Source organism: Rhinolophus sinicus, linkage group LG02 (assembly GCF_036562045.2).
Source record: "Rhinolophus sinicus isolate RSC01 linkage group LG02, ASM3656204v1, whole genome shotgun sequence".
In the NCBI taxonomy this organism is placed as follows: Eukaryota; Metazoa; Chordata; class Mammalia; order Chiroptera; family Rhinolophidae; genus Rhinolophus; species Rhinolophus sinicus.
In genome coordinates, this window is record NC_133752.1 from 107,592,168 (window position 1) to 107,617,612 (window position 25,445).

General features: G+C 52.0%; 1 protein-coding gene across 1 annotated transcript in view; it reads left to right on the forward strand.

The window, feature by feature from the left end:
* The window catches only part of ADARB2 (adenosine deaminase RNA specific B2 (inactive)), a 393,637-nt gene that overhangs the window by 335,889 nt on the left and 32,303 nt on the right, over positions 1 to 25,445 (forward strand). Inside the window, exons 4-7 of the mRNA XM_019716542.2 lie at positions 2,834 to 2,951; positions 12,159 to 12,327; positions 15,256 to 15,407; positions 22,898 to 23,066. Of these exons, the coding sequence (XP_019572101.1) occupies positions 2,834 to 2,951; positions 12,159 to 12,327; positions 15,256 to 15,407; positions 22,898 to 23,066 (608 nt within the window). The remainder of the gene's footprint in view (positions 1 to 2,833; positions 2,952 to 12,158; positions 12,328 to 15,255; positions 15,408 to 22,897; positions 23,067 to 25,445) is intronic.

Here is a 25,445-nt window from a genome sequence, read left to right on the forward strand (position 1 = left end):
CCACCCCAAGTGAATGGAGGAAGGCCTCATCTGTGAAAATGCCGGACTTCAACTACATTACTGTGGGTTCTGCCCCAGCGTTTCCTGAAATGGCTCCTCTAGGGGATGGCTGAGGCTCGGGGCTCAGTAGTGCAGAATGGACGCCAAGCACGGGGAGAATCCAGGGCCCCGGGGTGGCTGCTGGGCAGCCCCTGCCACGCACCCACCCCCAGCTGCGTCTCCCTGTCTGTCGGCTGCCCGGTGGATCCGGGCTGTCCAGTTGGTGGACGTGAAGCAAGGATGGCATCAGGCTCTGTGCTTATCCCTCTCCTGCCACCGTCCCTGCTGCACGATTTTGGTGACACTCCTCCAATAGTTGGATGTGGCATTAGTGGCTTCCTTGTCAGGAGTCAGTGGGATCGTGTGGTCACGCCACTGGCATCATAAGTCCATTTTGCATCTCTAAGTAATGGAGAGTGGTCCTGCACTTCCTAACGAAGGGCATTTCTGTGGGTTTTCTGTTATCCTCAATGGTTTGGGATATCCTGTTCTGAGAGCCTTGCTGGGCCCTGTCAGGCAGACACAAAGTAACTACCTGTTCCCTGGGTTGGCAATCTCATCACTTCTGGCACATTCGAAAATCCCATTGGAAACAGAAGGAAAAGCCCACTGAGAGGCATGCTGGGAGCAGCGCCTTGTGGTCACAGCATGTGGGGCAGACACTCAGAACCTTGAGATGAAATTGGAGCCCAAAGATGTGCTCTCTGCCCTTAAGGCTCTTAAGTCTCGGGAGGCGAGGTGAACACCCAGGCAGCTGCTGGAATCTGACTCTGGAGAGCAGCTGCCGGGAGGCCATCTGTGGGGGCTTCCCAGGCCGCCTGGCTCTCAGGGAACCCTGGCCGCTCCAGCCCCACCCTCAGCGCTGCCCTCAGTCCTTTGCTTCCTGCACTGGCCTCCCAATCAGAAGGATGACTTACTATTTTGTCAGGGGCCCATCCTTATGATGGAAGGATAAGGCCAACGCTTTGTGCTGGGGCTCCGAGGGCACTGTGACGTCATGATGTCTGAGGTCATGGTTTGGATGCCCAGAGAAGGCTGATTCACCTTCCCACTCAAATTAAGAAGTCAGGCTCTTCCAAGAAATAGAACAATTACCTAAATTCACTGAGAAAACCAGACACCATCCTGTCTGTTATAGCACAGGGTGGGAATAAACAGCAAGGCAAAAATAGCTGAATGTGGCCCCAAAATACATGTCCACGTCCCATGCCTAGAACCGGAACTGGGTCTTTGCAGATGTGATGACAAAGGATCTGAACTCAGGGATCATCCCAGGTTATCTAGGGGGACCTACATCCAGAGACAGTGTCCTTGGAAGAGACAGAAAAGGACTGGCACAGAGGAGAAGCCACATGAAGATAGAGGCAGAGATGGGAGGGATGCAGCCACCAGCCAGGGCTGCCTGGAGCCCCAGAAGATGGACGAGGCAGGAAGGACCCACCTCTGGAGGTCCCGAGGGACCATGGCCCTCTGACACGTGGATTTTGGACTTGTGGCCTCCAGACTGTGACATAATAAGTTCCCGTTTTCTAAGCTGCCTAGGTTGTGGTCATCTGTCCAGCAGACACTCACAGGTGCCCAGGACTATGTGCCCACCCTCTCTGGACCTCAGTTTTGAGGACACAAAAGGGTAAGACCGCCTCCAGGATTCATCGCTAAAATGCCGTGACTCTGTGGCTCCTGCCCCAAGGGGAGGCATCTGGCCACTTGGCTGGGCTTCTGTCAGGGCTGAGCCAGGGAGGCCCCAGGACACACGTTCTATACACAGCCATGCCCAGACAGGTGGCCCACTGCCTCCAGCCAGCCAGGCCTTAATCGTCACCTCCAGGAGGTGATCTGGCATCATACCCCTCAGGGAAGCCACAATGGCATGGCATTGTCACCTGTGGGGTTCCTGGAATAGCCATAGCAGTGCAGGGCCAGGCCCCAAATCCGACAGGCACTCGGAAGAGGTGTGCTGACCCTGGCTCCCTGCTGTCAGTCAGAGGGCAAGTGTCACAGAGGAAGGTAGGCGGCAAAGCCACATGCCCTGGGCCACACCAGCCTTGTGATGTCCTACATGCTGCTTTAACAGACAGACAGAGGCACGTTAGGGCAACTCAGTAATGGGGGTTATATCAAGTTGGGGTGTGTGTGTGTGTTTATGTGTGTTCCATGTGTGTTGCATGTGTGCAGACATGTGGATGCACTGTCTGAATGTGTGTATGTGCATATGTGTGGGTATGTATTGTGTTGTGTGTACATGCATGTATGTTTCTGTGTGTGCATGTGTGTGTACGCCTCCCTATGTGTGCACGTGTGTGCACCGGCCCGCGTACAGAAACATGAAGGGAAGAGGTTTTGAGTGAGTGACAGGAAGCAGTTCAGCCAGGACAGTCCCTGGTACGAGTGGGGTACTTAGAAACTGGCTCAGCAGTACTGGGGAGAATGTGGGAGCCAACTGTCCAGAGTGCAGGTGCCCAGGCTCCCCTCAGGACAGCGAGGAGCTTGCTCCTGGAGAGGCAGGGAGAGGGAGGATGCAGACACGTTGTCTTACAAAGGGACTGCTCAAGTGAAGGCAGCCTCATTCCCAGGCGGCCAAGCTGGGACTGATTCCTCAGAGTCAGGACCCACAGCCCATCTGATACAACGTCTGACTCTTTCCCGAGGCCTGGGGGGGGACAGTGCGTGAAGTGGGGGCTCTGTGTGCAGGGCGACCTCCAGGCACTGCGCGTGGGGACATGGCTTTGAGAAGGAAGGGAGGGCGTGAGCGCCGAGCACTCAGCACCAAAGAGGCCTGGTGCTTGTCTTGCAGGAATTCGCTGACTCCGTGTCCCAGCTGGTCACGCAGAAGTTCCGCGAGCTGACCGTGGGCCTGACGTCGTCTGTGCATGCCCGCCACAGAGCACTGGCGGGGATCGTCATGACCAAAGGTAAGGTCTCTTGTTTTCCTGTGGGAATCTCATCAGAAGAGGGAAGTCAGTATTGGCCTTGGGAGCCAAAGATGCCCCCTTCCATCACAGAAATGCAGAGGAAAATAAAAGTAGGACACAGAGGGATGAGTAACAAAGTGTATGACCTGACCAGCAAAATCATAGTTCTAAGAGCCATCTCTGCACAAGCTTCTCTCAGTTTCCATGAAGAAAGGTGAACTAAGGACCTGGCCGGTCCCCTTGCTATCAGGCACTTTCCCCATCTCATAGTCAAGAGTGGGCAACACTGGCGGTACCTGAATCAGCTGGCGCCCGAGGTCAGGCAGGCTGCTGGGCCAGGCTTCCTCCTCCTCCATCTCTTCCTTTCCCTCCCCATGCGTTTCCTCTGGACACAGAAGCACCATGTGTCCTGAGAATCCAGTTCACATGAGAGTCCCAAACTCTTCCCGCTGGGGTGCAGACACCCCCCTCCAAGAATCTATCACAGGAGACTAAACTCACCGCTTCCTGCCAGGACCCTCCATCCGCACTGCTCACAGACAGAAGTCCTTTCTCAATCACAGAAACTTTCCATTTGGGGCACCTTTTAAATTGGAAGTAAAAATGCTTCTTCACAGTGACACTTGGTGAGTGGGATAAAATCTATGAAATGCTTTGAAAGGTAAAGTCACTTCATTAGGCCCCTGCTCTAAGTCAAAGGTAATTCCGTTTCGTCAGTGACATGGTGGCACACGTGCGCCTAAGCCATGACACTCAGCCTCCTTTTACACATTTGATGAGCCTGCCTCCTTGGGGTACATGCCCTATTCCCCTCCATCAGAAGCACACTGCCAGATGCGGCCCTGCTCCTGTCCAGCCCCCAGCAGATATTAATTGGATGCAGCCACAGGCTGGGCACCATTCTGCATGCATCAGGGGTGCCAAGAAAAGACACAGTCCCACCTCCAGACGTGCCCACCCGGGAAACAGTGAGGGCTGGCTCAGGCAAAGAGCCCGGGCTTAGGTTTGGGTCCCAGCTCCACGGGCCAATCAGCCTCTCTGGGACTGGGGACAATAGTAGGCAGGCGGGTCATTGGAAGGTTAAAGCATTCATGGAGATACAGCACTTAGGAAGATGCCAGCCCATAATGAGTGCCACATAAGTGCTATCGTCAGTAACTCTGCCCTCCTGTTCATACACTCTTCACTGAGGCACCAGTGCGTGGCCTACATCTGGGACAGCACAGAGAACAAACCAGACCACGCGCCTGCCTGCAGGGGCCTTCCATCCTTAGGGGAATGAATGGGTCATAAAGGACAATGTAAATCCAACATGGAAAATGTGGGTTATGTGCACAGAGTTGTAGGATCAGAGAAACAAAATATTAGCAAGTTTTAAAATTTGGAGTATCACGGATTTTCTGCCACAGATCCCAGGATAATGTAGTTTAAATGAAGTCGGTCACACCCATGAATGTGAAGGAGCGAGGCAGGGAAGGAAAGACTCCAAACAGCGCGTCCTCTTTCTTGTGCAATATATTCCCAACCCCAAAAGCACACGTCAGCGTGATCTGCTGAGCAGTTTTTCAGTATTTTCCCAGCTCTGGGGCTGTCATTGTCCAATATCTTTCCACGCTTTGGGGAAACTCAAAAAGTTCCCTTGGACTAAAAGGAAACATAGACACAGGACTGTACCGTCCTCCTAGAGGGCTTGGAAATGTGTGGAGGTGTTTAGTGCTTTCAATGTCTGGGGGCATTCCTAGAACTTAGTGGTTGGAAGCAGAGATGTGAGAGAAGGTTCAGAACAGTGTCACACAACAAAGACTGATGCACTAAAAACGCTTTTAATAGCCCTGTTGAGAGGCACTCATAGATGTCAAAGGGTAAACTTTAATAACAGTAAAGAAGGAATGAAAACCAATGTGCTGTACCCTTCAATTACACACACACACACACACACACACACACACTGAAGACAGGCTAAGTGGAAAGGCTTGGCCCGGCTGCTTCTACCTGAATTGCTCAGGAGCCGCTGTGGAGCAGAACAGCAGCAGATCTGGGCTGCCTCTCGCAGAAGCAGGTCGTGCGGGCCTGCATGTCGCATGCAAGCTGGAAGCGGCCCCCGGGGCTGCAGTGCTGCTGGCCCAGGACAAAAGTGAGGCCAGCCCGGTATACGTTAACCCCCCAAAAGAGAAACGTCATCTCACGAAGGCAATTCAGAGAGACAGGGAGCGGAGTGTTGGGTAGAACAAGGAGCAGAAGTTGCAGAACTTCCCTGAAAGGACAGAAGAGTTTATGTGGTTCTGTTTCCTAACTTGCATGAATAGAATATTGGCGCACTGTTCTCCCTTGGAAGTGGAACTTCATCTTGTGCAAACGTGTACGAGCACCTCCTTCGTGACTTCCTCATTCCTCAGCATTGTCCTCAAAGAATACGTCTTCAGCTTTTAGTCCATTGTTTTAAAAAAATTTTCTCCTGCAGTGGACATTCTTTTACCCTTAAAGTAAAATCATAAACTTTTAGTTTAATTCTATACGCCTTTGACCAAAAAGTTAATGAGAGTAAAAGTGTTTTTTTATTCACTGTTTATGTTGCAGGTTCACTGTTTATGTTGAAATTACCATAAATGATTATTTAAAACAACAATTGTTTTGCAAGCATGTTCTTAGTCACAATAGGACACTCCAAATAAATTTTGAAAACACTGCTTACCTAAGATAACTTAAAGTTGGAAATAAGGTAATTTTTCCAGTAATAAAAAATATAAGGGAGGCTGGATGGCTCAGTTGGTTGGAGCGCGAGCCAGTTCAATTCCCGCATGGAATGGTGGGCTGCACCCCCTGCAGCTACAGATTGAAGGACAACAACTTGACTTGGAGCTGATGGGCCCTGGAGAAACACACTGTTCCCCCATGTTCCCCAATAAGATTTACAAAGGAAAAAAAAGTGCCCGTGAATACACTGCTTTGTGTGCAGCAGTGCCTCTACGAACTAAACGTATAGGAAAGTGAGACTTTATGAGGTAAAGCTTCACTAATTAGTAGTTTATGAACATTGAAGAATAAATTGCTGAATTTTACTTTCCTGTTATAACTCACACTGTGATGGGCTTTGGAAGGCCTCCAGCAAGAGCCTGGGGAAGGGGACTGTCACCTGTGCTGATGACCGGGGAGAGGGTGCCGCCCAGGTGAGGAAGGAGGACAGTCACACTGCAGGGGTGGAGACAGCCTGTGGAGTTCCTGAAGACAGGCCACTAAGAGGATGAGCCAGTGGTCTGACGAGTCAGGAGGGGGAAGGATGAGGAAGGAGCAGGGCCAGCCACCACACCGTCTCACGGCAGCGCCTCCCTGTGCCACTGGCCATTGACTAAAGCTTTTTGAACACGCCAAACAGATGGTCACCAGCCTTTTGAGCCCAAAGTAACTCACACAAAGAAAAGAAAGAACTCAATATGAGATCAACAGAGGTGCCCGTCAGAGAGATGGGATCCGTGCGCTGCTCAGAGTCCCCCTTTGAGCCCTTCAAACACGTCCCACGCCCTCATCCTGACAAATGGGGAAATCAAGTGGCCACTTACAAAAACGGCCTTCAGCTCCTGGGACACATGTGTGTTCTGCTTCTCACTCATGGCTTCTGTGTCTAGTTCCAGCCAGGCATCCTGTTGGCCACCCAGCCACTCCCGTCAGCGCTCGCATCCGTGTCCCTTTGATCTAGAAGAACGGGTTCTCAGTGGGGCGAAGTGCACAACGGCGTCCAAATGGGAAGACAGTCCTCCAACAGCAGGGTCCCTGTCATCTTACTTCCTTGGGGGTAGGATGCTAAGTGTGACGTCACCATGTTTGTATCCAGTGAGACCCTCACAGAGCTGGTGTTTAGGACAACTGGTAGCCGCCTTGCAAGCCAACCTGGCCACCTTTTGTCTCTAAAGCCACCTTACACCACCCTGGAGTTCATGTATTCTCAAGCTGTATCACTAGGGCCACACCTGACTGTGGGAAATGAGACCGTGATCAGCAGCGTGGCAAACAAGGCCCGATCTTCTCAGTGTCACATAACAGAGCTGCTGGCTCAGGTCAGGCCCCTAGTGGTTTCAGTGTCTGCACTTCTCCCAGTTTCCCTCGTCCTGTCCCACACTGCTGCGTGTCCCACCATCGGCCCCTTCAGCGCAGGGAGAGGGAGGAGGTGTCCTGCAAACTTAGCAGACTTTTCTGCTCTCTCCCCACAGAAGCAGATGAGGGAGGAGGGCTAGGCCATGGTGCTCAGGAACTGTGGTAGGAGTGTCTCGGGCCTCATTCTAGCCTCACGCCTCTTGGTCACCAACATCTCATACTGACCAACAAGTTCCTTGTCAGCTCTGATGGGAAGAGAGGAGAAAGATCCAGGGGGCAAGAGAAAGGTTGTGTGTACAGTGGGTCTGCCCAGTCCCTGAGCCCAGAAAGTTAAATTTGGAAAAGTTGAGTTAATTTATTTAGGAATGTACACCAGACGCATTGTTGTCACATAGACAAATCAGCCCAACAGCTGAAACGTGATTGTTAATGTGTGGTTCCCACCCCCACCTCACCACCTCCTACAGGGGGCTTAGCCATGCAACTCACTGTGTCCATGGGGGGCCGCCCAGAGACCCTGGGAAAGCCATCATGTCCCCCACAGCACCTCAAGGCTCTGTTGTTTCCTCCCCACGTTCACCTCTCGCCTCACCTGCAGCTCATCAAGTTTGGGGGAATCTTGGTTCCGTGGGAGGCACAGCCACCAGTCAGCCCCTCACGTGGGGTCAGGGTCACTGAGTGATTGTGTGTCCGTGTCAGCCTTGGCACTGTCTCTGAGCCGTGTGGCATGTGAGGTGAGGCATGTGTCCTGTCTCTGCGTGACACAGCAGACTCACTGTCCCTCACTCCCGTCAGGCCACATGGGGATCTCCACCTACAGAACAAGCCTGCTTATCTGTCACCTGCTGCAGGGCAGCTTGGTTGCTTCCCAGTTTAGGTGATTATGAACAAAGCGGCCGTAAACATCCATGTGCGCTGCTTCATGTTTTGCATCTAAACTTTTGATCCACTGGACTTTACCCTGGTATGTGGTGTAAGGTAAGATGCAACTTCATTTTCAGATAGCTCTTCCATTACTGGACGTCATTAATGGAATGATGTGTCTGCCCCTCAGGGTGAGATGTTATTATCTTTACCCCACACTAAATTCCTGCATGACTTCAGGTCAATCTCTGGACTCGCTGTTTCATTCCACTTGTCGACTTCATGCATCGGTACAGGTGATTTGTCCCTGAGCTGGTATCACTAGGGCTGGCCTCCTAGAATCAGTTCTCTTCTTCAGAATTTCCTGGGTGAACCATTACACTCCGCTTGTGTGATTCAGAAATCACAAAACTATGCTTTTGAACCAGGTTGTCTGTCATAAACTAAGCTCTAGTGCTCTTCCTATGGAAATGTCGTTAACCTTCTCTTTAAAGAAGATGCAAGACATTGAGTCTTCGCAACCAGCAACGTGGCACATCTTCTGTTTGGATTTTCTTGGTGTCTCTCAGTCGGGTTTTAATGTTTTATTCATTATGGCTCTTGCTCATGTCTTGTTAAAACTCATGCCTATTATCTTGTTTGCTGCTATCATAAATGGACTCATTTCTCACTAGTTGTGTGCGTAATATGAAAGCTATTGATTTCTGTATATTAACTTGTACCCTATCACCTGATCAACTCGCTTACTGTTTATACCTGTATTTCAACTGGGTTCTCTAGAGGTTTCCACGTATACAACCACAACGTGTTCAAACAGTGATGGTATGACCTGCTCCTTACCAATTATCATACCTAAGTTCTCTTTTTGTGTTGGCTGATAGCTTCAGCAGATGTTAAATAATAGACTTAGAGTGGACATTCTTGTTGTGGTCCTAGGTGCAGTAAAAATTCCTCTAGGTTTCCCATCAAGCATGATGGGGGTGGTGTACAGGGGATCCAAAAAAACATATACAAGTGGACACTTTGGTCAACATTGCTCAAGCAGTAGTTTGCCGTAATCAGAAGTGTCTGGACGCTGATGGTAACCACTTTGAGCACCTCTTGTAACTGCAGAAGTCAAACGTGACTTATATTCATCTTTTGTTATCAGTATATATTATTATAATTTTAATACAGTTTTCCTTTCTTAAAATATGTATACATTTTTGGGGGCACCCTCTGTATATACAATCACATTGGGAAAATCCATCTATTCTACATATTGAATTTTTATTAAAAGTTGGGGAGATGGCCAATTAGCTCAGTTGGTTAGAGCGTGACGCTGATAACAATAAGTTGCCAGTTCGATGCCCGCATGGGCCACTGTGACCTGCACTCTCCTTAAAAAGAAAAAGTGGTTTTTGGATTTTGTCAGATGCCTTCTTGGTGTCTGTGGTTATAATCAGGTTCCGTATTGCATTTTAATTTTTTAAATGTAACCCACCTTTGCATTTCTGGAATAAACCCATCTTGCAGTGATGACTATATTGCTTTTTTCCTCTGATGATCGGTGGTTAGTATTTTAGTTAGAATTTTCATACCCATTACTAAGGACATCTGTTGTTTTCTTTCTTATCTAGTCTTGGTTAAGTGGGTAGATCGCTAATGTAGGCATTTAACAATAAGAACAATGGGAAGGTTTTCCTTATCTTTGTGTGCTCTGCAACACCTCCAGTAGCCATGAAATTGTCTGCTGCTTAAAGAGTGGTGTTAATTTCCCCCAACACTAACTGGGCTTGGTGCTTGGCGGGGAGCTCTGATCACCTTTTCTATTTATTCCGCAGATAGCAGTACGTTCAGATTTTCTGGGACCTTTGCTCACGTAGGCCTTCAGTGCACTAGCTTTGCTCTCAATGGCCATTTTATAGGAATAGAGAGAGAGGTACTCAGTCCTGCTTCTCCACCGACTTGCTGGCACCATACCTGGCCCCTCACTGGGCCTGGGACCCTGCCCCCAGCGAGCGGGTGGGAGTGGCTCAGCACCTTCCTGCACAGCAGGTTGATTCCGTGGCACGCTGCACAACAGTTTTCTATCAGATCAGGCTGAGACCACATGCAAGTGACACCTCCTCTTTGCCTGGCTTGGTGCCCCATCCTAGCCTGTTTCCATGAATGTTTTCCAAGTTTCTCCTGAGAAAACTCTCCCAATAAATCACACTTCAAAGATATGGCACTTGAGGCCCCTTTGGGTTTGTTTTGTTTCCATTCCTGCAAAGAATATCCTTTTTGTTGATGAGATTCATTTGACTGGTCAAAATGAGCACAGTCCTGTGAAGAGTAAGTCGTGGCATCTGCCAGGCATGGAGGGCTCGTGAGCCCGTCTTAGGCGGGAAAAGGGAAAACATGCTGAGGCCAAGATAGCGGTGGCAGGGGGTCCCCAGGCAGCAGCCAACATGGCCCCCATCCTGCAGCTGGGAGCCTGGGCTCAGAGAGGGTCAGAAAATTGCCCTCTTTGTGACTCTGACCTCAAAACCCTTCTCTTACCATATGTAAAGAGCATTAAAAGTAACAACAGTCGGGGTGCTCCACAAGTTCTCCTGAGGCCGGTCCTCGTGGAGCTGACTGCACTTTCTCCGTTGGTCACATGTGACAGCCGCCAGCAGACAGTAGCCTTGTTTCCTAGTTGTCAGCATAAACCCGCAAAGCATGCCCAGCCTGGTGTGCAGGGCCCAGGAAACAGCTGGGCCCACCCCTAAGAGGGGAAGCGGAGATGAGATGGCAATGGGAGGGCTGCCTATCTATGCCTCCCGCGGAGCTGTAAGGGCTCGCAACCTCCAGAGACAGAAAGCACGATGGAACAGGAGGCAGTCTCCCCTGCGGATTGTCTCCCATCTGTCCTGTGGCTCTTTAGGGGAAATGGAAAGCGTGTGGGTTGAATCAGAGAACTCAGCGCCATTCATGGCTGTTGGTGACGCGCATCAGGCACTGTCCTCAGGAGGAAGCGAGAGTTTTGGAAGCAGAAACTCCATAGCTCAGACATCACTCCTGAAACGCAGCCCCAAAGGCAGGCCAGGCCCAGACAGGGGCCCTGGAGAGCGTGTGCCACAGCCTCAGCAGGACCCCCATGTCTGTGCGGGACCCACCAGACATCCCTGCACTTCTGGGAGGGGACACGCTGGGCCCAGCATCCTGTTGTGACTCGCATGGTGGTCAGCTAGCCTTGATGGCCTCTCCATGTGGCCCTCAAGGCCCGCCACACTTATCACGAGTGCTCTTGGGGCACAGATGGCTGAGCGTGTGACACTCGCACTTCCAACTCCTCGGGATGATGAGCTTTGACTTCCACAGTCAGAGGTTTGTTCGGTCCAAGCAAAGCCCCAAGAAGGAAATTAGAAAAGCAGTGACTCTTAGTAGGAATCACTGGCCAGGTCCCAGGTGACTTAGAGATGCACGTTTGGGGACTCAGGCACCTGTTTCAGTTCATCACCAGGTCCTGGTGGCTCTAAGGGACAGCAGGTTCCACTCAGGAAGGCAAAGTGAGCGCATGGCCTGTGGGTCTTGAATTTGCACAGGAATCTTGCCTGGAGCCCTGGGCTGCCTCCGAGGCAAAGGCTGACAGTGCGGGGGCGGGGGGGCCACCGTGTGGACAGAGTCCTGTTCTTGCACAGCCCACACTTGCCATGGCCTCCACCCCCCTCCTAGGCACCACATGTTCCCATCAGCAAATCTTTGAATCAAGATGTAATTCTCACCCCGCCGGACCAGGGGGAGGTGGTAGCAGAATTTCTGAGGTCTGTCTGGGTAATGATGGCGCAATCGGCCAGGGCCTCTGCACTCTGGCATTGAAGCCTGAACACCAGCAGCCCCCCTGCTTGCTCTCCCTCCAGGTTGTAGGTGGCAGAGGCCCTCTGTCACTTCTTTGGTGACAGGGCACCTCACGGTGTCCACCACACCTTCTGTTTTCAGGACTCTGCTATACAAATGTGCTTGTCAAATAGAGACACACTGGGGTTTTGAGTAGTCTGGGAAGGAGCGCTCCCACTGGCTGTACCACCTGAAACAAGGTGGCTGTGGCCCACCCGAGCACTCGCTCTGCCTCCACAAAGCCCCGTCACAGCAGCCATGTGGTGCTCGCCAGCCTGAGTAAACGTGGAGGCTTGTGGGTGGGAGAACGGGGAGGCTGGGACAGCGGGCTTTTGCGGGATGAGGCAGGTGGAGAGGAAAGCAGTCGCCCCTCAGGGAGGGTGCTGTTATGACATCTTCTCTGTCCCCCAGGCCTGGATGTCAGGCAAGCACAGGTTATCGTCCTGTCCTCGGGGACCAAGTGCATCAGCGGCGAGTACCTCAATGACCAGGGGCTGGTGGTCAACGACTGCCATGCGGAGACGGTGGCACGAAGGGCACTACTCCACTTCCTGTACGCGCAGCTGGAGCTGCACCTCAGGTGAGTGGCCAGTCCCAGAGACACTGGCTATGGACGCCAGTTTGGTCTGGTGACCTAGGCCAGCTCCCCTAGTTTTCCCTGCATCCCAGCAGACCCCCTGCATGTGGCGGACAGGCTGCCCTGACAGCACAGGTTTTACTCATATGGGCAGTGTCCTCTGAGCGCCAGCAATGTGGCCACACAGGCCAGTCGGAGGCTGAAATTCCAGACTCTCCCTCATGATGCTCAGGTCTCCCTCCAGGGAACACCTGCCTGTCCCTTGGTGACTGTAGCTGCAGCAGGCAATCTACAAGGTGCACACATGTCACCCCCCCACACACGCATGCCCACATGTATGAACACACCGTGTCACACACCCATCCCATGTGATGACATTTTCTAGGAAAACATTTGGGGTGTCTTAGCTCAGGCTGCTGTAACAGACACCCCAGGTAGGGGCTGAGTCACTGACAGATCAGTTTGGAGGCCGGAAGTCTGAGATCAAGGCCCCAGCAGGTCTGGTATCTGGTAAGGACCTGCTTCCAAGTTCACAGACAGCATCTTCTCCTGTGACCTCACCTGGAGAGAGGGACAAGGGGGCCCTCTGGGTCTCCTTTATAAGGACACTAATTCCATCATGGCGGCTCCACCCTTGTGACCTCATCACCTCCCGAGGCCCCGCCTCCTGACATCACCACCCTGAGGGGTACGTCTTCAACATGGGAATTTGGGGGGACACAAACGTTGAACGCATAGCAAGGGGGTCGCTATGACAACTATGCGCCACAGTAAAGGCACAGACCGCAGGCACAGGGCTCTCATCACGAGGCCAGCATGCATCCAAAGTCAAGGGCACCGTTCAAAAAGAGGGTGAGGGCACAGCTGCCCTGTGCTCCACACCGACAGCTGTCACATCACTCACACTCTAAATGCCACAGACAAGGTGATGATAGGACTTTGGGCTGGCTAGAGGGGCGTACAAGGTGTCCCCAGAGTAACAGCTGCCCCATCCTGTGGGTTTCAGTGAAGACAATATTCTTCCCACCATGGGCCCCCATGATTAATCCAGAACTAACCTCAGATTTTAGAAGGAAAGACAACCTCACAGAAAGTCAGCTGTCTCTGGGAGACAGTGGGGACAGAGCTTTGTTACGCGGAGCAACTCCCTGCATCCCAACATGACAGAGTAGTGGTGATATTGACACTTCCACTCCATTCTGACGAAGTTGTGCCCACTTCAAAGGGGACCCAGGCCCCAGAATTTTCACCAGGCTCGGTGTGTCTGGCCAGCAGAAAAGCGCAGGAGAGCTCAGTGCCTTCCTCCACCCTTGTCTGCGACCTGTTCTGACAGTTTCTCAGCCAAGAACACTTCTTACAGAGCATACAAAGGTGCGGCCTCCTCTCAGACTCCAGGCTGCAAGGCAGCCTGCCCTTTCATTTTCCTTCCCCAGACCTTGTCCCACCCCAGGCCACGGGGCTCAAATGCCAGCAGAGAAGCCCAGGCCAACTTCCCATGTCCCCCACCAGCAGCTCGGAGTACATCTGTAACACAGGCCAGGTTCAACCTTGGCCCTCTCCTACACCCCACAGCCCCGAGTGCACCCCACTTCCCAGACCCTGACTCTTGGCGCCACCACTGCAGTGGCTGTTTCTTGCCTGCTCCTCTGAGCATGTTCTCAGAGAGGTGCGGAAAGCACGGGGCCCAGAGACCCCGGGAAACATGCTCCAGCTCCTCAGGCAACCTGCTCGGGCCACCGGAAGGCGCAGGTTATCACTGCACTGGCTGCCATCTCTTTATAACAACCACAGGAGCAGAACTGCAGGTGGACGTGAGCTCGTGACACGTCCAGATGCAGCCCTGCGGTGAGGTGTGTGGTTACAGGCACTCATGGCTGTGTCTTTGCCAGAAACATTTCTTCCTTGCCTCTCCCAGCTGCTTCCACGTCCTTTGAAGCAGTGTCCCTCAAACCCACTAACATGGGGTCTTGGGGGCTCTAGGGAGTGACCCACGAGCAATGGAATTGTGCCACAGGCTGGGAGGGGTATGGTCTGCCCCATGGGAGGATGAGCAATGACTGCAAAAAGCCAGCAAAGGTGACAAATGGAGCACAGTCCCCTGGCAGGCCAGGCTCTGCATTTGCTCCAAGGTTGGGGGGCACTTTGAGAGAGTGAGGGGGCCTGGCAGCGGAAGGAGCAGAAGCAAGGAAGCAGGAAGGCTGTGGGCCGCCTCGAGGGTTTCCTAGGGAGAAAATGTCTGTTCTACTGCCTGTGTGATGGCAGGCCCAGCAGGCAAGAATCCGTCACCAATGGGGCAGAACATGTAAAAACAGCCAGAGCGGCAGAAAGAAGAGACTGTGGCTAGTGAGATTGGGCCTGGGAAGGGAGCAGCCGCGCCAGCTCAGTGCCCTGCGGGGCGTCGGCACCTTGGAGGAGACAGCGTGTGACGACTATGGGCGGTTGTGGGCCAAGGGCAAAGAGCGTGCCCTTCAGGCACTGGAGGGCCACTGGATTTGCTGGAGACTACCTGGGCTAGATGCCGAAGGAAAGCAGGTACAGGCCCCGGGCTCCTCGCTGGGCAGGCAGCCAAGCCCTGCCCCCTGTCAAAGTTCCTTTTCTCCTTTAATACAGACGCGTGTTGGCCGTGGAGGCCATGTGGAACCCCCAGTGCCCTCAAGGATGCTTGTGAGCCCCGTTTTAGAGACACAGACCCGGGTTCATGTCTACTCAGAAGCTGGCTGTGGGAACGATCAGCCCAAACGTGACTGCTGGGGAAGGGTGTTGAGGATGGGTTTTTGCTGTGTTTGCTTCCAGCTATTCGGAAGGTTTCCACGCAAGGGTAAAGAGGGGGAAAGTGGGAATAATGACAAAATGGGACAAAAGCATCTGCCCGCCAGGTGGGACGCATCTGGCTTGGTCTGCAGCAGTGACTACGCCTCTTTCTGCCCCTAGCCAGCGTCGAGAGGACTCGGAGCGCTCCATATTTGTGCGGCTGAAGGACGGAGGCTATAGGCTGAGGGACAACACCCTGTTCCATCTGTACGTGAGCACGTCCCCCTGCGGAGACGCGCGCCTCAACTCGCCCTACGAAATCACCACGGACCGTAAGAGACCACGTTTTTACCTTTTTAAACAAGCAGCCCCACGCTGTCCTCCATGTGGGACATGGTCCTAGGTTATCTGTGCCCAGACCTCGTGTGTGTGCTGTGGCGTCTGCAGGCCTGCCCAGTCATCCACCCTCATGATCTCATCCCTTTCCAGAGGCCCCACCTCCTAACACTGTCACACTGGGGTTAGGCTTCAACAGAAAAATTGGGGAGACACAAACATTCATTCCATACAACACTCTATGAAAAGTAAATGGAAGAATCAAGTCTAATTGAGAATCAAGAATATGGAACCCAGTAAGTATCAAGGACCTTTCAAGGCGCTGCCCCAGGGGCGAGGGGCTGGGTGGGTCAGGTGGGGTCAGGCAGGGTGTTCCTTCACTACTATGCCGTCTCAGAAAGAGAGAGAGGACATAACGTGGAGCGATCGTTTTTCCTGAGATGTTCATCAGGCTGGGTCTGCATGAGCCTGACACCCATAGACAACTGAAACGTGGCCTGTGGAGCTACTGGGATTAGCGCTCCATTTCTCTCAGATGCTTTGACATCGTGAAGACCCAGTTTAGTGGCCCTCAGTCCTGGGAGGAGACCCATACATGTGGGGCTGCCCTAATTCATGCAGCTTCCTGCTGGCGGGAACCCCAGCCCCACCTGAGCCACCGGTGTCTGCAGAGGGTCTGACACGCGGGGTGTCAGGCAGGGTCTCTGGTCCCGCTCCCCATATAAGAACGCAGGACATGGTGAGGCCAAAAAGGAACACCCACGGAGCCATAGGTAGGGGAGTCATACCACTATAGTCTCACTGGCGGCTGGGTTAGAGACACAGGAGGCAGGAACCACACTATCCGCAACCTGCTGTCTGCTTTTCTGCCAACCAATCAACCCTACTTGCTAACTGCAATCTGCGCTTGCTAACTCAGCCATCATCTTCTTGCTAACCCCCATTTTCTGCTAGCGTAGCCACGGCAGTTATATTAGTGGCCAATGGCTCACTGGTTATAGCTGACGGCCAACTAGCCACAGCTGATGGCCATCCAATCACAGTTGATGGCCATTTACTACCTGAGCCAGCACCTTTCCACATGAGGCTGAGAGCCTAGAAACTGCACTCCTGGCTCTGTCCCCACAGGGTCTGTTCAGGTCATTGGGCCCCCACCTCTGCACTTCAGGCGCCCACTGCGGCCTCTACAGCCCTGATTCCAATATGCAAAGCCAGTGATTTAGAAAAACAAACACACACGTTCTCACATGTGCCCTGGGGTTTGCTTTCAGGCACAGATGTCTTTTATTTCATGGTGCTTTTAAGAAGTGGCAGGTGCTAGTAGGAGAAAACAAAATAAAACATTTTCCTCACATTTTGGCTGCAGATATGCCAGACACAAATGAGGTGCTGCTCCCAAGTTACTAAGGCTGGTGTTGCTCCAGTGCCAAGGAGGGTCCCTGGCCTGTTCCCCCACAGACCAGCTGCCAAGAGCCCTACATCACTATTCCTCATCCACTCAGTAAGGGCAGGAAACCCCAAATTCCTGCTTGGGAGGGCCTCCCAGACAGACTTCAATTTCCCTGCTCTCCGAAGGAAGGTATAAGGCTCAGTAATAACTGTCATGTTAGAGAGAATCTGCTGACATCAAGGGTGCGGGCTCTGCATTGGCTCTCTCACGTGTTTCTCTCTGCTACTCTTTCAAGAGGGTTGGACAGCCCTGCCTGAGCAGGGGATGCAGGCAGCCAGGACCTCCGCTCTGAGGGGCTCCTACTGGGCAGAGGCCGTGGGGACAGCCCGCAGGGAACCCTGCCTGTTAGGGCCACTCCCAGAGGTCAGCCTGTCTGCTTCCTACAGGCTAGCCCTGCAGGAACCCAGCCTCACTGTCCCTCCACTCAGGGCACACAGCCCAAAGGTCACAGCAGTATCGCCATGTCCATACGTGCAAAACAGACTTGCACCGTCCCCTACCGATGTTGTCATCAGTTCTGACGAGCATGTCACGACCCAGCAGAAGCCCCACCCTGGAGACCAAGGCCTCCCACCTCCTGCTTCTCCGGGGGCCGCCCTCTCTCTGCCAGCATTGCCCTGCATGGTCCCCGTCACTTGAGCTCATTTTATCCTTACACCCTCATTTGTTCTGCATTTGTACATCTCCACACAGACACAGCACCGCAGCTGTGCCCGACTCTCCTACCCACTTCCTTCTCACACACATACACACACACACACACGCACGTGCATAAGCACAGATACACACACAAGTACACACACAGGTATAAGCACACATGTGGGCACACTCATACAAGTATGTGCACAGACTAGTATACACATGCATAAGCACGTGTGTGCACACAACATAAGAACATGTACCTACAAGTCCACACATGGCTATGAGCACATGACTGTGCACACACATGAGCATATATACACTATGTGCACGTGTGTATGCATAAGCACATGTGTGCGTGCGTGTTGTGTACATAAGAACATATGTAGGCATGGGCATAGCACACACAGACATGAGAACATGGGTCTGCAGACACATCTATGACTGACTATGTCTGAGATGCTCTGAACAGAGGTGCCTGCATTGTCCCCCTGCCCTTAGAGAGCGAAGGAACACAGAGCGAGCACAGGAAGGAAAGTCTGTCCCTGGGTCTAAACCTGGGAAGCCAGTATCACATCCCAGACGGCCGGCAGAGAACCGAGTCTGACTATAGCAAACGCCTGACTCCCACCGGCTACCGAGCAACCGTGCCACCTACCGGGGCTGTCCTGGCCTCAGTTGTCCCTCGGCGAGAAAGCTTCCATGGGCTTCTGAGCCCTGGCGTGACCCTGCCCATCCGGTCCCTCGGATGCCTGTGGCTGATGAAATTCTCAATTCCCCAGGTTTTTCTTCTCAAAAGCACTCATCTGGATGGATCATAAATTCTCTCTCCCTGGAGTCTAAAAACGGAATCAGTACTGACTGGTCTGAGACATCACAGAGGTGTGTGGCCTGCGAGCAGCCACACATTTGATCAGGTTGTCCCCACACCTGGCTTGTCTGTCAGGACCACGGGGAAGTTTCCACCAATACAGATTCCTGCTGCCCATGCCTCCCCCAAGATTCTGGCGCCTTCACTGTGGTGGGGTCCCAGGGCCTGTACTTTTGAAAGCTCCTTGGTGATTCTGAGGGTTCGCCATGTTTCCAGCCCTGGATTGGAAGCCCTAATTTGTCTCCTGCCCCGACTGGTGCGGTGGGAAGGTCTGTGTGTGCAGGAGGTCTATGGGGGTGTCTCCAAAGGTCAGGCAGGTGTGGCCGCTCCCGGTGGGGATGGAGCCACTGCAGCCACAGGCCACAGAGGGAGGTCTTGACCTTACCCACTCACAGTGTCTCACTGGGGGAGACCAGTCCCACGAGGATGATCTGGTCCTAATTGGCTCTGGGAGACTGGGGCTAGACCCAAGGCTATTCTGATAAGAACCAGAATGGACAAGAGCAATGACAGCGCCAGGACACTTCCCTGTGCCTGAGCTCTTGTAGGACAACTACTTACTGTCCTCCCACTAACCCACAAGCATCCTTCATGAAGTCTTCTTTCTTCACAGGTTCTCAAATAACCCGGTAAATTCAGTATTTGCTGCCATTTCCCAAGAGTTTGACAGCTTAGTTAAATTTCCAGTCTATCTCCCTCTAGATGCCATGAGAAATCACATGATTATGCCAAATCTCACAAGCATGTGCTAAGTGCCTCGTGTGCCTTAGTCCACTTATTGTACATTAGGGCCACTCAGTAGGTAAGCCCACAATCCCATAGGAACTCAGGGAACCTGATGTGCACTTGCTGAAGTCCCTGTCTTCAGATTTGCTTACCGAGTTAGAGACGCATCCATTATATGGTCATGTTCATGCATTGCAGCATCAACAAATGTAAATGGCCTCCTAATTCGCCATCGTCACCATCACTATCTTCATCAACTATGACAAAGGACTCCCACGTGACCACATGACAAATACTGTAGACATTATCACAATAAACAGTAGATTGCTTCACAGGTATTGATTCTGGGATATGCCTTTTATTTTATTTTATTTTTTTATTTAAGTGTGTTTTTCCAAGACCGTTGAGCTCCAAGTCAGGTAGTTGTTTCAATCTAGTTGTGGAGGGTGCAGCTCACAGTGGGCACATGTTGGGGATCGAACCAGCAACCTTTGTTGTTGTTAAAAGCACTGCTCTCTAACCAACTGAGCTATCCGGCCTGGGATATGGCTTTTAAAGATGATTTGGGGCTGGCCCGGTGGCTCAGGCGGTTGGAGCTCTGTGCTCCTAACTCCGAAGGCTGCCGGTTCGATTCCCACATGGGCCAGTGGGCTCTCAACCACAAGGTTGCCGGTTCAACTCCTCGAGTCCCGCAAGGGATGGTGGGCTGTGCCCCCTGCAACTAAAGATTGAACACGGCACCTTGAGCTGAGCTGCCACTGAGCTCCCAGATGGCTCAGTTGGTTGGAGCGCATCCTCTCAACCACAAGGTGACCAGTTCGATTCCTCGAGTCCCGCAAGGGATGGTGGGCTGTGCCCCCTGCAACTAGAAAATGGCAACTGGACCTGGAGCTGAGCGGCGCCCTCCACAACTAAGACTGAAAGGACAACAACTTAACTTGGAAGAAAGTCCTGAAAGTACAAACTGTTCCCCAATAAAGTCCTGTCCCCCTTCCCCAATTAAAAAAAAAATCTTAAAAAAAAATAAAGATGATTTGAAAATTAAGTTTATTTGGTGTTTAAAAACATTCTCTTCCTTTCCTATACCTGTTTCCCTTTTTTGGCTCTCTCTCCCTTACAGCCTTACAGCAACCCTGTGTCACTTTTTAGATAGATCTTGGCTCCCTACATGGACTTTTTCGATTGCCATTTATCTCCATCCCCTTTTGATTCTCTCCTAAAAATAAAGCATTTACGTGAACAATTTCCTAAGGTGTATTACCATCCTCACTTTATCTTGACATCAGTCTCCAAATGTAAGGGTTTCAGGTTAATAAGCACTGTAATGAAGAGTCTGATGACTTGGGCTATTAGAATTAGATTAGACTACTCTCATGGACATACACATGGCAGGCAGCCTTTTCACGTGACACACCTCCACTGTAGGACATGCCCTAAACCCACTACAGATATTTAAGTTCCATTCCCCGCAGTTTCTGGTTTGATCGGCATTTTGTTCTGCTAGAAGTGGCATCTTCAACTCCCTCCTGCCTCTCGCAATTAGGCAAGAAAGAGCCAGAGGAAACGGGCTGTGTAAGACCACTGATCAAGCTCATCAGGGAGCTACTAGAGAAGGCAGCCTGAGATTTAACACCCCCTCCAATAAATACTTGTCAGGAGCCCCTTGTGCACCTGGCTCTTCAGGAAAAATTAATCTACTTGAAAGCTTTGGTAGCTTCTAGAAACCAGTTGTTACTCAAGCCAGGCCTCGCTCTTGTCACGTCATTACCAACTATGGAGTCTACTTGAAAGCAAGTTAGTTGTGCAGAAGCAATGGGTAAGAATTTAGAAAAGCCTTTCAATATAATAGGCAACTTCCAAGGTCTGAAAAGTGACACAGTGGTTGAAGCATGAGAGAGTGATATGGACACTATAATCACCAGAAAGAGAGGGGCAGCAAGTATCACATTCCCTAAGAAAATATTCCTCACATAGAAGAGTCAGGTCCCTACCATGTGGTAAACTCTGCAGACTGTTTGGTATGCTGGCCCTCCACTCTCCCAGTGCTGCTGGCCACTGGAAATTGATGTTATAAAGACCCCACTGGACAGTATAAAAAGTCAGGTCAGACCAAAGTTTGCCTCAGGTGTTTTGAGTTATGTCAACTATCTAATGTTCAATTTATCATCACCATCACCATCATCACCACCACAACCATCACCATCATCATCACCACCATCATCACCATCACAATCACCACCATCACCACCATCATCACCATCATCACCATCATCATCATCATTGTCACCATCACCATCACTATCTTGTCATCATCACCACCATCACCATTGTCATCACCATCATCATTGCCATCGCCATCATCATCTGATACCTAGTGCCATTTAAAGTTGCAAAGAAGAGATTTGTGCTTCACCAGGAGGAGGACTGGATGTCCTTGGCTGTGCCCACCCAGGCTGAGTCTGTCACCTTGGTCCTTCCTTCTGTGGATGACTCACAGACCAGTTCAAATTGGTTTGCATCAAGTACTTGGTTGGCAAGAGGATCAAAAAGCAATTGAAACCTCTCAAAAGTTTACTGTCTCTGACATACAGCAATCTCTTTTCCCAGGAGATGGCCTTTTGGCATGATGGTATGTAGTATAGGAACTTCAGTTCTTAGAAACAATGAGAAAACATACTGGAAGTTAAGTCAAGGTATGTAAGAGAAGGTACCCACGTGAATCCATGTTATTTATTATTTGATGCCTTCAGTAAGGATAAGTGACAGAGAAACCGCATCTCCACAACTTCTCAAACTGCAATAGAAAGTTTTAAAGAATGCATCTAATATTCATCCATAACATGTATGTAAATGCTGGGATCACTGTGCAGTGTTATATGTAATTTGCATGCAAAGCCATTAACCATTTCCATATCACAGTGTCCAGACTCAAAGTACAGAACTTTTTTAAAGAAAGAAAGAAAAGTAATCTTCCACTTGTTCAAACTAGTTCTCCAAATAACTATGGGGTGTGTAGTGTGTTTGTGTGTGTGTGTGTGTGTGTGTGTGTGTGTGTGTGTGTGCACGCATGCGCGCACGCACGCGCATGTTAGGGACCACAGGGCCATCCGTAGGGTGCAGGAGAGCACCTGCCTAACGTAGCCCATCCGTAATAAGTGGCACGTGCTGACACTGTCAGGTGTCCTGTCTCATTTAACAGCCTAGGAGCAGGCACCGTTATTACCCCGGGTTTAGTATGAAATACCTGCGTCACAGTGGTTGTAACTTTTCCAACATTAGGCAACTAGGAAACAATAGAGGTGGGCAGACTTTAGCCCTTGGGCCAAACCCCACCACCGCCTTTCCTGTATGGTCCATAAGTGAAGCATGGTTTGACACTTTTACATGGCTGAAAGTGTGGTAAGAATAGTATTCCACATGTAAAAATGACATGGAACTCAAACCCGTGTCCACAGTGAGGGGGAGGCAGCCCCTCACTCGCTGGCCTGTCCCAGGCTCTGTGCTTTGGGGAAGAGCTGAGCGGCTGTAACCAAATGGCTGCAGAGCCTCGGACACTTGCTCTCCAGCCCTGTGCGAGGGGGCCGAGCCGCTCTCAAAGTGTGCGCTGGAGCCTGCTCTTCACCACGTCCTCCCGGCCCTGACACTGACTCATGCTTCCGAGTCCCAATCTGCTGGCAGTGGCACCGGGGTCCCTCGAGCTGTTCCTGGGCTCACTCCCCCTCCAGCCTTCCAGGCTGGGGAGCCTGTGTGTCTCTGGACAAACAGGGTCCCAGCCTCTCACGCCACCTCTTATCTCCTAGTGACCAGCAGCAAACACATCGTCAGGAAATTCCGTGGGCACTTGCGCACGAAGATTGAGTCTGGAGAGGGCACCGTTCCCGTCCGGAGCGCCAGCGCAGTACAGACGTGGGACGGCGTCCTGCTGGGCGAGCAGCTTGTCACCATGTCCTGCACAGACAAGATCGCCAGGTAACAACCCCTCCGTGGTCTGGTGGCCCAAGGGACAGTGGGCACAGGAAGTGGAGCCAGGGAAGCCCTGTCCATTTCCTTCATAGACCACACTCTGCGTTTCATGTGCCCACAGAGAGGGTGCCTGAAGCGAGCATGTGCCTGGCAAGCCCAAGCTGCCACTGCATGCACACACACGCAACACTGGTGCAGGTCCCTGTCTGATGGGCTGGGCACAGGCTCACAGCCTGATCGGAAGGCAAGTTGTGCTATCCACTTGGCCCACCTGAGCTCAGCACCCCCGGGGGCCACCTGCTCCCCAGGCCCTGACACCCTGGGAGAGAGGAGGGTTCCTGTGGAGGGTGAAAGTCTCCCTGATGGAGCCACCCCCAGTGCTGGCAGCAAGGTAGTCATGGAAAACCCGTGTTAAGAGCGAATCAGAACTTCTGTAAACTCAGGTAAATTCAGTAACCTGCCATCTACCCACCAAGTACAAACAGTGCATCCTTCTCATACGTGGCCCCAATTCCAGCCACACTGCCCCCTGAGATGCTCCACGTGGAATGTTCTGAGGTTGAACTCTCAGGAGATGAGAAAGCTGGTCTCACAGATGTGAAGGGAGAGCAGGGCAAGCGTGAGGGTGGCAGGGTGCCCCACAGCACCCAGGCCACGTGCACCATCCCAGGCGTGGTCCCAGCACGTGGTCCCAGACACTCATGAGGCCGGACTTCCTGCAACCAGGAGTCCCCAGGTGCTGCAGACCCTGCCAAGAGTCCCGTGTCCTCAGGGCCTCCTTTCCCTGCTCTCAGCACTGCAGGGCAGACCAGACCTCAGCCCTGAGAACAGGGATCCCAATTCTCAGATTCTCTGGGGAACTACCAAGTGGCTGTGGAGAAATGAAGCCATGTACTGCCTGGTTTGACTGCTCCTGGCCAAGCAGAGGCAGCAGGACAGCCTAGTGACAGTGAATCAAAGTGCTGAGTCTGCATCTGAGGGAAAGGCTGTCATCGTCCACCAGCTCGTCCTTCAGAAGAAGATGCACTCCTGCTCTGTCTTATTTTCATCTGCCCACAAAGCTGGAAAAAGGAGCAACAAGTTCCTTCCCGACATGCTCCTGGTGCCCGGAGACCTCCCGCATTGTGTTCTAAGTTAACTCTCTGACTCCCTAGAAAATGCAGTGAATTAACACTGCAGAGTTGAAATTCCGTGGTCTCTGTGATCTTAAACGTCCTACAGCAAATTAAATGTGCTAAAACCCGCATTATGTTTGCTGATGAGAGGTCTGCTGATGGCGACACAGCTGCTCCAAAGCAGACTGTGCGTTTTCTAATAACATCTATTTAATAATCTACTAAAAAGACAAAGTCCACACTCCATCCCCTCCAGGGGGTTTCAAACAGTGTCCGGGATAGAGAAAGGTTCTAGAATGCTTTTGAGGAAGGGTACATGTGTGGGGACATGGTGACCTCCTGGCTCTGGACAGACTGGGGGACAGCTTGCCCTGAATGGACCCAGGATTCATCCACAAGTGCCAGGTGGATTGGGGCTCAACGGGGAGTCCCTCCACTCACCCAGTTCTCATCCCAAAATCTGGTGGTAAGACCACAATGGTACTGGGGAGGGGACCTGGAGGGGGCACGGTGCCAAGTTTCCTCTCCTGCTACGAGTCCCCTGAGAGCCCCCACCTTCCTGCTGCTTTCTTTTTGCTTGCTTTCTCCTCTCTCACCTTCTCTCTGTTTTCCTATCACTCCTCTCTGTCTCTGTCTCTGTCTGTCTCTGTCTCTGTCTGTCTGTCTCTGTCTCGCTATGTCTCCCTCTCCCACCCCTCTTCCTGGACACACCACCACCTCTGTCACCTCTTGCACTTCATGTGCACTCCCTCCCCCCCAGGCCACCCAGGATGCCCTTTGCCCCAGTGGGTTCCCCCCACCCACTCACACCCCGTGCAGATACTGCAGGAACTTCCAGTACCACCTCGTCTGCTCATGCATCTGAGGGGCCATCTGTATGTCTGAGGGGTCGTTCGTGTTGCAGTAATGTGCACGTGTGGCTCCTGACCAACGACACTTGTTGGTGAGGAGGAGGGGGAGGAGGGGCGATGATAAGGATGAGGGAAGTGGTTCTGCCTTCTGCCTGCCCCTGGCGTGGCGGCGTCTGTGTGTCCCCCAGGCTCAGGCCCGGCACGAGGAATGAACCATTTCAGAATGGGGCCGCCGCTGCTGGTCTGGAGCAGGAGCATATGTTGAGCTGATGACTCAGGCCGTGAACATCTGCACTATTTATGCACAGGCTTCATAGAGGCCATATGATGCTGTGTGTCCCTATTTGTATGTCCCTCAGCTGTGAGTGTCATGCACAAATAGAGATTAAACCTCAGGCTCACGTCGTGTTCAAAATAGA